At 53.0% G+C, this 15,442-nt stretch overlaps 1 protein-coding gene across 1 annotated transcript in view; it reads right to left on the bottom strand.

Moving 5' to 3' along the window:
• Positions 1-880: 880 nt before the first annotated feature.
• Positions 881-15,442, bottom strand: part of TYRO3 (TYRO3 protein tyrosine kinase) — a 16,546-nt gene continuing 1,984 nt past the window's right edge. Inside the window, exons 4-19 of the mRNA XM_010847991.1 lie at positions 14,920-15,090; positions 13,359-13,445; positions 12,502-12,617; positions 9,930-10,107; positions 9,099-9,244; positions 8,421-8,565; positions 7,906-8,035; positions 7,723-7,823; positions 7,345-7,440; positions 6,933-7,013; positions 6,432-6,524; positions 5,894-6,015; positions 5,377-5,486; positions 5,042-5,201; positions 4,727-4,863; positions 881-2,346 (exon numbers count right to left, since the gene is read on the bottom strand). Coding sequence (XP_010846293.1) covers positions 1,956-2,346; positions 4,727-4,863; positions 5,042-5,201; positions 5,377-5,486; positions 5,894-6,015; positions 6,432-6,524; positions 6,933-7,013; positions 7,345-7,440; positions 7,723-7,823; positions 7,906-8,035; positions 8,421-8,565; positions 9,099-9,244; positions 9,930-10,107; positions 12,502-12,617; positions 13,359-13,445; positions 14,920-15,090 — 2,264 coding nt within the window. The 3' untranslated portion in view covers positions 881-1,955. The remainder of the gene's footprint in view (positions 2,347-4,726; positions 4,864-5,041; positions 5,202-5,376; positions 5,487-5,893; positions 6,016-6,431; positions 6,525-6,932; positions 7,014-7,344; positions 7,441-7,722; positions 7,824-7,905; positions 8,036-8,420; positions 8,566-9,098; positions 9,245-9,929; positions 10,108-12,501; positions 12,618-13,358; positions 13,446-14,919; positions 15,091-15,442) is intronic.

Here is a 15,442-nt window from a genome sequence, read left to right as displayed (position 1 = left end):
GACCACAGGATTCTTTAGGCAAGAATACTGGAGGGGGTTGCCATTTCCTTCTCCAAATCATTACCTGCAGTTAAAGCTAATCACAAGCAGGAAAGATTCTGAAAGCCTGAAAGTTACTTCGGGTCTCATGATCCACGTGGGAACGAGAATCTGGAGTTCCAGTAACAGGTTTTTCAGGATATTTGCTTTCAAAAAGTATCCGCCCCATTCCACTGCCCTCAGCCAGCCGTGCAATACCTGCGTCCCTCCCAGTCTTCCCACACCCCTCAACAAAGAGAGCGGCCATTTCTCACGCCTCCTGTGGCTCATTCCCATTAGCTTGCTCTAAAAGCTTCTGCAGTTTTCAGGTGGAAATACTTGAAAGCAAACTTCATGCTCTTATTTCTAATCCCCAAGAGGCTCACCATTCTCTGTGCCCACTTTTCACACTTCCTGGGTCCAGGCGACATTGTGAAGGTGAGCGCTGTCTCCACACCCAACAGAGTCTGATAGAGGGTTAGGAGGCAGCCAAATAGTCTCTTTGTCTCTCTTCCAAGATAAAGCACTTTTTCAAAACATTTGCATTTTCAAAAGGTCAATGGTAGTAGGATTATAGGTATTTGGCATTTTTAAAATGACTTTCTGCATTTTCCTAATTATCTCTAACTATGTATTATCTTTACTATAAGATTCTTTGGGACTGTCTGTAATTACAAAAGCATTTTGTGCTCAATGCAGAAAACTTGGGAAACATAAAGGAAATAGAAAATCCCCTTAATGACATCATGTAAAGATAACAGCTGTTAATATTTTAGCATATGTCTTTTCAGACTTTTCTCTCTGCAGGGATGCTTCATTTTTGTGATCTGGAAAGAAAAGTAAACATTTAAGAGACAAAGCCTTGAGTCTTTAGTCTTCAATTTATTTCTGTTTTTAAACAGCATCTAACGGCTTGGAAAAGTCCCTAACAGCAAGGGCCTGCCCCATGCACTCCCAGAGGCTCCCCTAGTCAGGGCTGGGGTCTAGGCTCCAGTTACTCCCCTTCAGCCACACCAGTCACCAGGCCTATTTTCTCTCCATCTCTGGAGACATGGAACAGAAGAGGGTCTCCAGTTAGAGGCAAAGTTGGAACTAAGGGATGCTGCATGGAAGGACTGGGCTGAAACACAGCTGCCTTTGTTAGTCTTGGGATATTTTGGGATATGGTAGCATGCTCAGACAGGAGGGCATGAAGAGGGGCTCCTGGACTCCTCTCTGGCCTCATTCATTCCTGGGCACAGCATCCCTTCCTCTTGCCCAGCTCCTCAGTGCACTGCCTTTAAAAGCTGGGCAAAGGATGGCCCATGTCATTCAGCATTCCTGGCCGTGATCTGCTCAGCTGCTCTTTACTCCTGACCTAGACAGGATGGGTAACCGGGAAGGTGACAACGATTCAGACCTGAGTGTCCCACTACCTCACGCTACAGGGGCTTGGGACCCGACTGTACCAATCCCTTACCAATTCTCACCTAAAGGGGAATAATACAAGGGCATCTCTTTGTGAGGAGGGGCAAACCTAGGTATTTAAACCCCAAGCACAGACACAGATGGGCCCTCAGGACAGAGACGCCTCAATGCATGCACTGAAGCCACAGGGCCGCTCAGCTGGGAGAGTAGGGGCCCCAACTTCTCTCCACACCCATGGTAACCATGGAAACATAACCACCCCCCTCTGCCAGCTGCCTGCATTTAGACAACCAGGCCTGGCCCACCTCCACCCAGCAGAGGCCTGAACTGATGCCAGGCTGGCCACAGAGTTTTGCAGGAAGAACTGGGATTGGGTGATTGGTCAGTCCAGGCTTCCAGCACAGCTCAGGAGGGCTACCACAGGAGCCTCCACGCCTTGCCGCCTGGGCTGGGGTCAGACGGGGCTTAGTCAGCCAGCACAGCGGCTGGCAGAGCCAGCCACGTGGCCCCGGATGCCCTTGGCTTGTGGGCTAACAGCTACTGTGGGGCAGTAGCCCTTGCTGCAGCAGCAGCAGCCTCTGAGACTCACTGACGGGGCTCTCTGGCTGCTGCTCCCCATGCCCAGGCTGCTCAGTCAGCTCCCCGGGGCTGAGGATGTACCGATAGTCACTGGGGGTGCCCCCCACGGCCCCCAGGCCACTGCCATCCCCCGCCCCGCTGCTGGCCTGGTCCCCGCCAGGCAGCTCCAGGTCGCCTCCCTCAGTAGGCTCCTGGGCCCCCTCAAGGTTGATGTACAAGGGGTCCTGGCTGGCGGACAGTACAGACAGGCGGCCCAGGACTGTCTCCAACTCCATTCGCAGACAAGTGAAGCTCGGGCGCTGCTTGGGGTCGGCGCTCCAGCATTGGTACATGAGCTCATACCTGGGACAGAGAAAAGGGTGAGGGGAGGGAGTGAGGAGCCAGAGAAAGGGGAAGAAGGGTCCTCCTCTCAAAAGCAGAGGCCCCTTTATTATATGAAACCACAATTTAAAAAGATGTGATTGTGGAAGTTCCCTGGTGGCCTAGTGGTTAGGATTCTGGCTTTCGCTACTGTGGCCCAGATTCAATCCCTGGTCAAGGAACTGAGATCCTGCAAGCCACATGGCAAGGTCAAATATATATAAATCAAACACTGTGTGTCTGGCACTGTTTACTGGCACTATGGGTTTACTGTGTGTCTGGCACTATTTTAAGTATTTTATATTTATTACTAATTCTCACAATATTATGAAATAAGTGATTCCTACCCTACCAACGTTCAAAAAAAGGCACAGAGAGATTAAGAACGTTGACTAAGGTCACACAGGTAGAAAGTGACGAAACCAGGTGGGTAGGGTCTGGAGTCCCTCTTCTGCTGTTTTGGGAGGGGGTGGTAGGAGTGTTTTTGTCCTGTGAAACATACCCAGGAGTCAGGGTTATTTGGAGGGGAGTGAGATTTGAGCATTCACCCTTTGTCCTAAATCCTCATCCATTCAGGGGGTCTTAAATCCTCATTATTCATGGACACCTTTGAGAATCAGAAAAGCTTCCAGCCCCTTCCCTGGCAGCAACATTTTTTATGTACAACTTTAAGAGCTTTATAGATTCCCTGAGGTCTTATTCCTATTCCCAGGGAATGCCTCATGCTGAAGGAAAAAAAAATTTTAACAGGAAGGGGCTGAGACCAGATCTAGTAAGAGCAAATGCCTGACTTTCTTGCCTGTGCCCACAATAAAAGCCCCAAACACTCCCCACATACCAGGCCTCCTGACAGGGGCCTCCAATGATGGGGGAAAATCATGCCAGACACTGAATAGGTCGTGGGAATGGTCCAGGCCATGGCTATGTGGCTGGGCTGGGCTATACTGTCAAGGCCGTGCCAGGAGCTAACTGGCGCCTGTCCACGGGCTGCCTGGTGGGAGGCCAGCTCCTGCCCACCCCCTACTAACAACACTATCTTCAGTCCTGAATGACACTAAGCCAGGGCCTGGTCCCCACTGCCCAGCAGAGCCTCTGTGGCTTCAGACGCCCAAGCGGCTGCAGCCACTGGGAGACCAGAGTTTTCTGACCCCTGAGCTCTGCTGAGGGGGAAGCTCTGGTTTGTGCACTCAGATTTCCCTCTCTCCCACAGTCCAGCCTCAGGGTCCTTCAAAGCCCCTACCCTAGAGGAAAGAGGATCCCACCACTCAGGCTGAGTCTTCCTCTGCCTGTCTCCATTCTTGGACCTCTGGATGTCCAACCCCAGAGCAGGAAATAGGTTTGTAGCCTCCCACCCCCTAGTACTAGTGCAAAGGTCCTCTGGGGGCCCAGGGAATCTCTGGCTTGCATGGCATGAGAGAATAATACTAGAATAGACAAGTCATAGTGGGGGTCATGTTTAATAAGCACATTCTGAAATCACATAGATCTAGGTTCAAGTCTCAACTTATTCACTTAATAGCTGTGTGACATGGGTCGTGTTACCTAACCTCTTTAATCCTAATTCCTCATCTACAAAATGGGGATAATAATAGTCTTTTCCTCATAGGGTTAGAGGAGGATTACCTGAAAGAATGCCTGTGATGTAGCCAGTTGATGTTAGCGATACTGTGTTCTAGTCACAAGGGGTTCATGACTCTCCACCGAGTAGCAAGTGTATCACCATCCCGCCCCACTCCCAAGGGCTCCAGGCTTCCAAAAAGCAGGGAAGACAGTGCCCTTCTCCCCGGGATTGCAGTCTGTTATCTTAGGTCTCTTCTCCCCGGGGATTGCAGTCTGTTATCTTAGGTCTCTTCACTCCCCCAGAGCAGAGGCCCAGATAAGAAAGGAGCCCAGCCTCCCGCCCCCAGCGCCCCCTCCCTGTCAAGCAAGGAATGCGATGGAGCAGCAGTTTTTCCCAGCCCCCACGGAGCACTCCCGGAGGGGGAGGGAGCGCTCAGCTTTGGAGGAGGAGTCCGAGTGGAGAACGCTAACAGGGGAACCTGCACGCACTGTTGCCCAACCCTGGACCTTCTGCCCCTGGGGGGGATTCCTGGTTCTCCCCGGAATCTGGAGAAAATGAGCAATCAGTAAAGGCTGCAGGAAGAACTATAGGATGATAAAGGAGGAGAGAAAGAAAACAGGAGTCGTAGACGAAAAAGAAAGTTCGGGGTAGAAGTCAGACTCGCCTCTAACGACAAGGATATTTCCACAAAAGTTCAGCTGAGGATCGCAGCCTCCGCCAGGACAGCAGGTGTGGTGGTAGCCAGCAGCCGAAACCCCAAACACCTGTCCCCTCCCAGAACGCCCTCCCTGGGGCACTCACACGTCCTCCATACACTCCGGAGGCTGTTTCAGGCGGTTACCGCCGATGAGGTAGTTGTAAATCTCCGCGTTCTCGATGCCTGCGTACGGCGTCTGCCCACGGGTCACGATCTCCCACATGGTCACCCCGAAGGCCCACTGGGACAGAACGAGGTTGGGGGCAGGGGTCACTAGGCCTCCTAGGCCAAGCAGTCTCCAAGCAAGCACACCTTGGGGCTCAGGGGCCTCAGGCTGGGGGCCGAGTGGGCTGGGCCCTCGGAGAGGCTCCAGGTCCACCCACACGCTAACCACAGTACTGCCGCCGCCACCTGCTCACCACGTCACTGTGCACAGTGTACAGGTTGTCAGCCAGGCTCTCCAGTGCCAGCCACTTGACAGGCAGTTTGGAGGCACAGCCCTGACGGTAGTAGTCCCCACTATAGATCTTCCGGGAGAGTCCGAAGTCAGCCACGCACACCGTCATGTCTTCTGCCAGCCTGGGAGGGGTTGGAGGATGGGGTCAGCCTTCCACCAGGCCGCAGCCTTACTAAATCCAGGGTGTCTCTGTCCCCAGGCCATCTCCTCACAGAGCAGATACTGTCCCAGGCGGGGGCTAGTTCTTCCTGGTACTGCTTCCTGCCTCCCACCCGAATCCTCCCAGAATTCACATACATGCAGTTCCGAGCAGCCAGGTCTCGGTGGATAAAGTTCCGGGAGCTCAGATACTCCATGCCACAGGCAATGTCCACCATGAACCGGACCAGGGTCTGCAGCGGCAGGTTCTGGTGGGCAGACAGGACAGCAAGCTCAGGACAGACCTAGCCAGGGCAGGAGGAACGGGATTCCCTGACCAGGAAACATAACAACTGTCCTCAGAATGGCTGAAAGGAAGCGGGTGGAGGGGCTTCCCAGAGCAAGGAAGCTTTGGCAAACCTGAGGGAGAGCACCCAAAAGTCAAGACTGTCCCAATCTGGGGCCCCACAGGGCTCCTCTCCCAGGAAGGGGCCTGGCTAAGCCTCAATTCCCAGTGGGGACTTGTGAGGGAGAAGGAAGCCTGTTAGCAATAAAGGTCAGACTTAGAGACCACCTTCTCCCAGCCTACTCAAATGGCCCTGCCCACCAAGCCAACCTCTCTCCCAGGGTTTCTGTGCTTTTCCAACTCCTGGCCACTCCCACCCCAGGCACTCACAAAGGGGTTCTCGCCAATCCGGGAGGAGAGCAGGAAGGCGTGCAGGTCCCCATGCTTCATGAAAGGCAGGATGACCATGGGGATGGGGAGACGGCCTTTGGCCCTGCTCCGGAGGCTCACCCCTGGGGACAAGGGAGAGTCAGCGGGGCACATAAATGTCAAGGGACAGTCCAAGCATCGGCCTGGGTCCCTACCTGCTGGTCCTACCTCTAGCCCTGGCTCTGCTACCTCTTTCCCCATAAGTTCCACACTGGCCTGGTGACTCCCCAGGAGTCATTCTGGCTGCCCCTGAATCTCTGGAGCATCTTCTCTGTCTCCTCTTCCTCTGTTCACACAAGCAGTCTTCACCTACAGGGTCTACAAACTGAGCTCCTTACCTGGAGCCTGATCAGATTTCAGCCACGCCCCTCCTTGCTATTTTGGTGTCTGCTTACTCACCAGGCAAGTCTGAGCTTCTCCCCACAGGCTGCCCTAGCACCTTGGGGGAGCACAGTTTTAGCCTCATTTTACATTTACCTCCCCCCAAGAAGGGACTCACCAACAAGCTTGGCCACGTGTGGGTGGTCAAACTCCTTCATGCAAGCCGCTTCCCTGAGGAACTCTTCAATGTCGCTCGAGGCAATGATGTCAGCTGGGGGAAAAGGAGGGAGGGAAGAAGGGAGACGTGACCACCGTGGGCGCGGGGAAACAGTCTGGTCATGAGAAGGAGGAAACCCCACAGGCTGGCCTGTCCAACATCTCCACTCGCTCATGCCTTCTCTTTGGTTTGGACAGCCAAACCACTCAAGCAACCACAGCTTTAGTCACCCCAAGTGAAATCAGAGGATAGTCACTGCTGAGGCAGAGGACAGAGGCTGGGGCACCAAGGAGTGTGGGTTTATGCCTGTGAATTATTCACGTGGCAGAGAAAGCATCCCAGTTACTGCTGACTAACACATCTTGGAAAGTCTAGGGGCCCAGCAGAGCCTGCTTCAGAATCAGCCCCCTTTCACCTCCCAAGTGACACCCTCATTCCACTATAGTGATATTCTCCACTCACCTTTCAGCATCTTTACAGCCACTTTCACAAAGGAGCCGTCCTCCTGCTTCAACTGGGCCTCCCGCACTGAACCAAACTCTCCTAGGAACCGATCCAAACAATGGTGAGTCCCCTTGACCTCCTGCCCACCCCCCACCTCCCCAGTGACCCTTCATAGGGACACAGTATCACTTTCTGGGGCCACTGAAGGAGGCTCCCTCATTCATAGCAAAACAAAGTAAGCTAGGAGTGATGACACCTCAGCCTTTCTCGACCCCAGCCTCCATTCCCCTAAATGTCCAGCAGCCAGGAGTTTATGAGCATATCCTGTTCATAGGAGCTGACCTACATCCACAGCCCCAGAGTGACATGGAAGCTAGCAGACACACCCAGCCCTGGCAGCTCAGGCCAGTCCCTGCTCAGCCCCACACACCTTTGCCTAACATCCGGCCCAGGGTGAACTGCTGCTCCGGGATCAGCACGTCTTCCAGCTTGTCCTTCAGCTCGTCGCTGATGCCCAAGCTGTCCACTGCGGGGAGGAGGCCATAAGAAAGGGAGCGACCTCTCTGGTCCTGATCCAAAACTCAGTCTGCCTCCTCCACCCCAGACGCCACCCTCAAAGCAGAGATGAGCTTTATTTAGCTCCCCCACAGCTGGGCCGGAGACCTCAGGATAGGTCTACGTGTTTTTTCCATGGTGTGCCTAGGACTCAGCAAGGTTCAAACCTATTGGTCAAATCAGTAAGAGAAAGGCAGGTGCAGGTTCAAGACAGCCCATCCCTTCCTCGTAGGACTCCCCACCACTCACTCACGTGTGGCCTCGATGCGCTCAGGCCTTTCCCGATTGAAGGACCGTGCTGCCCGGAAGTGAACAGCTGGCTCCCCCCGGGCCATGACGCTGTCAAAGGCTTGCCTAAAAGGAGACCCAGGACTTGGAGTCAGCTCCACGGTCTTCAGTCAGTGCCTGCTTTTCTCTCCATGTCCCCAGCCCTTACCCAAACCGTGTCTCCTTCCTCCTCTTTCGAAGCAGGATGAGGGCCAGGGCAGCAGCCGTCACCAGGGCTGTCAACACACCCAGGACCACAGGCACCCAGGATGTGCGGCTGTGGGGAGCACCCTGCTGGCCTGTGGGAGACAGGGGCAGTAGCACGAGCTGGGCTGACACCACGCAGGCCCTTTAGAATCTGTAAATGAGGGTCACTGAGCCTGATCCAACGGCTCCTCTCAGTCAGTAAGGGAGCAGAGTGGAAAGAGGCTCCAAAGGGAGACCCAAGAGTTCCTACTCTGTCAGCCACAGGCCCTGGCTATTGGGACCTACAGTGTGACCAGGCATTTCTGTGCTAGCTTGCATGGCATGGGGATGGAGGATGAGATACAACCCTGGCCTCAAGTGCTTGACTCTTGAGTCTTCGGGCCTCGTAGGAGGGGAGGTGCTGCCAATCTCCTCCCATCAGTCCAGGCTGCCCTGGAAAGCCTCAATCCCGTGGCCCCTTCCCCTTATAGGCCTTACCTGCATGGTCATGAGAAGAGACCACCAGTGGCTGACTCCAGGGCCCACAGCCAACTGCATTGGCGACACACACACGCACAGTCAGGTCCTTCTGGGGATCCCAGCCCGTCAGGTTGGCCCTGGTCCCCTCCACTGTCAGCTCACCCTGCAGCCAGGAAAAGCCCCCATCCCACACTGAGCCTGAGGAAAAAGGCTCCAGCTGGGTGGGGCCTGAAGGCAGAAAAAGATCTCACTAGGATCATGGGCGGCTAGGAACACTGTGGGTTCAGGGGATGCAGGGACGCAACCTGCTGGGAGTCATCACATTCCTGCTGCAGGCTGCAGAGGCCTCTCCTGAACACAAACAAGGCTCAGTCTGAGAAAGCAGGGGTGGGGGATGGGAGGGAACTGAGGGGTGGAAGAGGATAAGAAGGCCTTATCTGTGTCCTCCCCTGGTTTGTGCAGGAATGTACTTCCTGCTTGACTTTCAAAGTGGACACTGGAAGCAGTCTTAACAGAAGATGGACTCAATGAACAATGCAGCCTGCAGAGGAGGGCAGGACGGCGTAGACTCCCAGGGGTGGTGGAAGGCCCACCACGGCCCCCAGGCTCACCAAGGACCACTAACCTGAATCTTGAAGGGCCTCGGAGCCCTGATGGCTGACTCTAGCGCACTTGGAGAGTGGAAGTTTCCCTTACCTGGGTACCGTTGTCTTGAGCCCAGGACATTTTATAGGGTCCCAGGGGGCCTTCTGAAGGGCCCTCAGGGATCACTTCTTCCCACTCCAGGATGAGGCCAGAGTCTGTGCGGATGGCACGGAGGTTCTTGGGAGCGCTGGCTGGGGCTGTTCCCAAAGAGAGAAGCTTGCTAAGAGCCCTGCTCTGCCTGTGCACCATCACTAGCCCATGTGGGCCTTCGGAACTGGCTCCGTAGAACTAAACTGCTCCAAGAGCAACAGGTGGGGGAACAGTTTGTCTGCCATTGCTGACTGCTGTCACCCGCTGTCCTGGGGAGTAAGGGCGAGCAATGGCAAGGCCCGGACCATCCCAGCGAGGCAGGGTATTGTTCTTCATCCCCTTGGTTGCTCCTCAGTGGCATCCTTCACTCTCCTCTCCTCACAGCCCTGCAGCCTCCTTCCAATTGCTAGGAACTCCATGCACGTTTGTGCTATAGGGTCACTGCGCCCTCTCTGCAGGGATTTCCCCCCAAATATGGGTCCTTCCTTCTCATTCAGACCTCAGATCTCTGTACCAGGTATTCCTGGAGTCCCCTAGGGCACTCTTTACCACCGTACTATCCAATCTTTTCTGCTTGTCTGTTCCACCCACTAGAACTAGAGCTGCTGGATGGGGGCTGGATTTATCTAGTTCACAGGTAAGCAGCAGGCACTCAGTGAAGTGCTGGCTGACTGAGGTATGATCCCCACTCTCAGGTAACCTTCTTTCAATCAACTCCATTCAGAACTGGAGCTGACACTGCCCCGCCCCTGCTCATCCCTGCCCAGGTACTCTGCTCTGTAAGTCCTTTACCTAGACCCTTCGTCCGAAAGGGCACCCAGTCAGCATATGGAGAGGGCCCCAAGGCATTGGCACAGCGAACCCTGAGGCTGTAGTTGGTGGCGGGTGTCAGGTCCCGAAGCAGGCAGGTAAAAGGTGGCACAGGGACCATGACAGCCAGAACCTCCCAGTCTCCTGGGGCCTGAGTCACCTACAGAATAGCAGAAAATCAATGAGGTAAGGGAGGGAGGTTTCTTAGGCATGTGAGATGGGATGGAAGGTAGGATAGGTATGGATATGACTGGGGGCTTTAACCTATGCCTCTTCAAGTCTATCAGTGGAGTAACCAAGACATGAAAACAACCTAATGTCCACCAACAGATGGATGGATAAAGAAGATGTGGTATGTGTATATATACATTCATACATATATACCCAATGGAATATTACTCAGCCATAAAAATGAAATAATGCCATCTGCAGCAACATGGATGGACCTAGAGATTATCACACTAAGCAAAACAAGTCAGAAAGAGAAAGACAAACACCATATGATGTCACTTACATGTGGAATGTAAAATACAACAAAAATGAATATATATATGAAGCAGAAGCAGACTCACAGACATAAGGAACCGACTTGTGGTTGCCAAGGCGGGGGGTGGGGGAGAGGGAAGGATGGGGAGTTGGGGATTAGCAGATGCAAATTAGTATACATAGGATGGGTAAACAACAAGGGCCTACTGTATAGCACAAGGAACTATATTCAATGTCCTGTGATAAATCGTAGCGGAAAATAAAGAACATATATATCTATAACTGAATCACTCTGCTGTACTGCAGAAATTAACACTGTAAATCAACTATACTTCAATTAAAAAAAAAAAAACTATCAGCAGACATTTGCAACCCATCCCCTCCCATCCTCCCCCACTGCACATTCCACACCTCTACGTCTTTGCAAATTCTGTTCCCTTTGCTGGAAATGACCTGCTCTTCCTATGAAGAATGGAGTCCAACTCATCCTTCAAGATTCAGTGCAAATATCACTTTCTCTGTGAAACACTTTCTCAAATACTCAGTAAAATTGATGCCCCTTTGTGCTTGATGCATAATTATGTTACAGTGGATACCACTCTTTGTATTCATTTGGCAAAAAAGTTTGTTTACATTTCCATAAGTTGTTGCAGAAGAACCCAGACTTTTTGGCCAACCCAGTAACTGTTTAAATGCCAGCCCAGGGACTTCCCTGGCGGTCCAGTGGTTAAGACTTTGCCTTCCAATGCAGGGGGTGCAGTTCAATCCCTGGTTAGGGAGCCAAGATACCACATGCCTTGCAGCCAAAAAACAAAACATAAAGCAGAAGCAATGTTGTAACAAATTCAAAAAAGACTTAAAAAAAAATAAAAAATAAAAATAAATGCCAGCCCAGAGTCTCAGAGCTTCTCAAGGGCAAAGTGCCTAGGAGCTTAGGGATACCGTGAACCAGGCCTGCACCTTACACTTTGGGAACCCAGGGCAAGAGTACAAATGGGGAGATCCAGTGTACCATACGACTAAACATTATGATTTTATATGATTTTAAATGTTAAAAATCAGCTAACAGCTATTAAGTAAAATAGTTTCTATCTTAATATACTGACAAACAAAGCTACAAAACAACCCGGAAGATCAGGTTTGCATTTTTCTACAATTCTCTGAATCCTTGGAGTTCCAAGCCTGAATGAGACAGCACGAGAAGAGCCAGCCTCCAGGCAAGGGTCTGCACCGTGAGGGACATCATGTGCATGGGTGTGGACAATGGCCTCCATACCCATTCCCCCTCAGATGGCTATCCTTGGGGCTTAGGGGTGCATGTACCTAGTGTGATCCATCCTTGAGGGGATGGAGCAGGGAGGAGCCCCATATCAGCCCCAGAAACAGACAGATTTAAGAGGAGGGGGTGTCCTGGTGAGCTGGACGGGTATATTCCCTTGGCCCTATATATTCCCTGCCCAGGGGCAAGAGGTGCCACCAAAGGAGGGCCAGAGTGGGGTCCTCTAAAGGGGGACCCTTTGCTGGGCCTTTGCTGCCCAGGAGGGCCCTTTGCTGCCCAGGAGAACTGCCTAGAACTGTTTCAAAGGTTCCCTTTAAATAACTTCGGAGTGAACAGACAAAAACGAACGAGCTGGCATTGCCTCATTTTTAGATCACCTTACTTGGCCCTCCCACTCTCTAATGTGCAGGACCTCTTCTGGGCCCCTGTCCTCTGAGGCCTGAGTTGGGGTGTGGAGCTTGAGAGTACAGGCATCATATAAATCAAAGCTTTGGGGTTTTGCCCACATAAGTAAAACTCTTCCAGGGTATCCCCAGTCTGATCTACCGATCCGTTTTCTAGCCTGAAGAATGCACAGGTTGAACTGATCTGCCATCACTTGTTTGCTAGAGCACCCTATGATAAGGGGCAATGGCCAGGGCTGTTCCTGGTAAGGGAATGACACCTGAATAGTGGAGTCCAAGCCCCGAGGGCAAGACTAGGTAAATGTGATACCACTGTCAACAAAGTGCCACCAAGACAGCCAGAAGGAGAATGGCCAGGAGAGCCTGTCCCACTCTTTCAGCCTACCTGAACTGTACAGGATTGGATCAGGGCTCGGCCGTCAGCCCCTGGCATCCAGGCCACGCTAACGTTGCTGCTGGAGAGCTTCGTCACTGTGATGTTGAAGGGGGCTGCGGGCAGTGCTGCAGATGGGGACTTAGAGTCAGTGCCCAAGAAGGATAGAGAAAGGGAGAGAGTATGGGAGTCGAGCCATGAGTCCCTCCCTAGGGTTCCCCCACCAAAATGATGGCCACTCAGCACTCCCAGGACCACAGTAATACAGAAGCCAAGCAACCAGCAGCAGATAGCTGCTCATACCTGGGAGAGGGCCTAGGCTGTGGAGATAGGTCACTTCTCCCTGAATCAAGAGCCCTGTCTAATCAAGGAATAGGATAAGACCGTGGATGGGTGGGAGACACAGTATCTCGGCCTTGGGAGATACCAGTGAGAGGCAACTGGCCCTGCAGCCACAGCCCATTCCTGAGCATACATCAGCTCGCTCTCTCCCTCTGTACCCAGCAGCCCTCTGGGCCTCTACCATCCTGCTAGGCTGTTTCCCCCACCCCTATTCCCTCCACAGGGGCTAGAGAAGCAAGATTGGGCATGAGCCTTGACCATCTCCTGCTAACTCCCTCCCCTGTTCCCTCCTAAGGACTCTGCTCTGAGATGGGAAATCTGCTGTGACGTCAGGTTTCTATTCTCATCGCAGCCGTGGCAGGGTCTCAGGTGCTCCCACTAGGAATGGAGCTATGCCAATTAACCCCTCATCCCCCAGATCCCAGCAGGACCGAGGCGAGTTGGAACACCAAACAATTCTAACTTCACCCACAGCCTGCAGAGAGGGCCTCTGCCTCACCGCCCCTCACTTCCTGGGGTCCTCCTACCTTGAAGATGAACAGTGGCAGTGCGAGAAGAGGCCAGGCCTTTTGGGTTGTGAGCTTCACAGGAGAACACAGTGCTCTGGGTCACCCCTGGGGCCAGAAAACCTTAATTAGCATGCCCTGAGCATCAACTCCCACTCAGTCTGGGATTGGGGAAGGGGGATAGCCAGGCTCTGGGTCTGATTAGCTTAATACCCTCCAGCCAAAAGAAAGGGTTAGACCATAGGGACAGCGATATAAATCCCAAGGCTGGGGCTCTGTTTTCTCATCTCCTGAATGGCAGAGTTGTGAGAACCAAGTGATGTAACATATGTAAAGTGCACAGTAAAACACTTGAGAAATGTGACATGTGACACCCCCCCCACCTCTGGCATCCCATCTCTGGCAGACAGCACAAAGTTGCCTCCCTTTTCTGGTCACTCCTTTGCACATTCCAGAGAGCCCTTCTGTATTTGCTCTGTGCCAAAACATTGTTCTATTTGCAAATTCTCTGCCTTTCAGTAGTTCTCTGCTCCTGATGGCACGAGTCTTGTCTCCCCAATTATACTAATTCCTAGGGGGCTGGACCGATGGCTTCTCCTTCTTTTGTCCTAGGTCCCCCATGGTGCCTAGTACAGTGTGGTGTGTGGAGTAGGAGTTCAGTGAGTGCTTATTATCTAGCTGGCTGCCTGAGGGTCCCAACCACGCACTTCTAGAGAGAACTGAACCCGACCTCCCTTCTCATCTGCTCTAACACAGTGCCTCCCGAACGGGACCTGCCCTCACTTCCAACCGATTCTGCAGTTCATCGCTTTTCAAATTCCTAAGGGACTTGGCAAATCAGTGTCCATCCCTCCCAATTTGCAGTACATGAGACCAAGCTCAGATGCCCATCTTTTTCGGCCAGTTCAAGCCTCCACCAGAAACAATAACTTTGTTTCACACATAATCGAGCCTCACAAGGGCCTGAGGTGTGTGCCTGGGGATCTTGGGGTCCATGTGGGTGTGCAGGCATGGTGGCTTTGGTTTAACTGTGTAGAGACATGGCCAGATACAGTTGTTTGGGAAAGGTCTGGAGATTTTTCTGGAAAGGGCCATTAGACGAGTAGGCTCGTATATTTATCTGTGCGTTGGCTCCCCCTTCCCCCTTTTCCTCCCCGCTCCACGACTATCCCCAACTCTGCAGCCTGAGACTTGTCTTCTAGACAAGTCTGCCAGACACTCCTCCTAGCTCTGCGTGGGCTGGTTCCTGGCTCCTTCCCTTGGGAGGGGTGGGGGGGATGGGTGCCCTTGGTCCTACACATTCACCTCCCAGGGCCAGCTGTGCACAGCCTAGTCTGCTGTGAACTAGCCTGCTGTGAACAAAGGCAAGAGGCTCCAGCATCTCCTTAAGCACACACAGCAGGCTCACCACAAATCAGCCCACCCGGCCAGTCTAGCACACCTGACTAATGAGCTTAGTAATGGTGTAGGTCACGTTCTCAGGCACTCTGGACACTCACAACAGCAAGCTTAGTGACTGAAGCAGGTTTGAACTCTGCCAGCCTCACCACCCCTGCTCAAAGCCCCTCCGGAGGCTGCTCACCTGTGACATTTAAAACGGAAGGAGAGGGAGCTGGTTCCCCAACCTGCGTGCCTCCTCTCCACCAGATAATGGTAACAGGTTCTGGAGGCCCCACGGCCTCACAAAACAGTTGGAAAGGGGCATTGGGCGGCACTGCCAGGTCTTTTGGCTCCACAGTGAAAAATGGCACACCTAGGGGTAAAAGGCAGGTGGGGAGTGAACCCTGAGAGACAGATTCTCCCTTCTCTGACAGCCCTTCTCAAAGCCAGGGAAGAGGCAGACGGTGGGGAGCTGGGGGAGGGGCAACAAGGAGGGGGAGTGGGCGGGAGCTTTAGCAGAGTTCTGCTGGCAAGCCCCAGATCCCATTCAGGGGCCTTTGTTACTTTCTTAGTCACTTTGTTTTCCTGGGCTCAACAGCTCTGGGCTCCTGCAGCTGTGGAGCCTTCCTCCCCTCCCCCAGTCCTCCCCCTCCTGGCCTGGCCACTTGGCAGAAAAGGGTCTAGCCCCAGATGGGTGCTCAAGGCTTGTTTGTCAGACAACTGGA

Source organism: Bison bison, unplaced genomic scaffold (assembly GCF_000754665.1).
Source record: "Bison bison bison isolate TAMUID 2011002044 unplaced genomic scaffold, Bison_UMD1.0 scf7180017864259, whole genome shotgun sequence".
In the NCBI taxonomy this organism is placed as follows: domain Eukaryota; kingdom Metazoa; phylum Chordata; class Mammalia; order Artiodactyla; family Bovidae; genus Bison; species Bison bison.
This window is presented reverse-complemented; position numbering and strand designations above follow the sequence as displayed.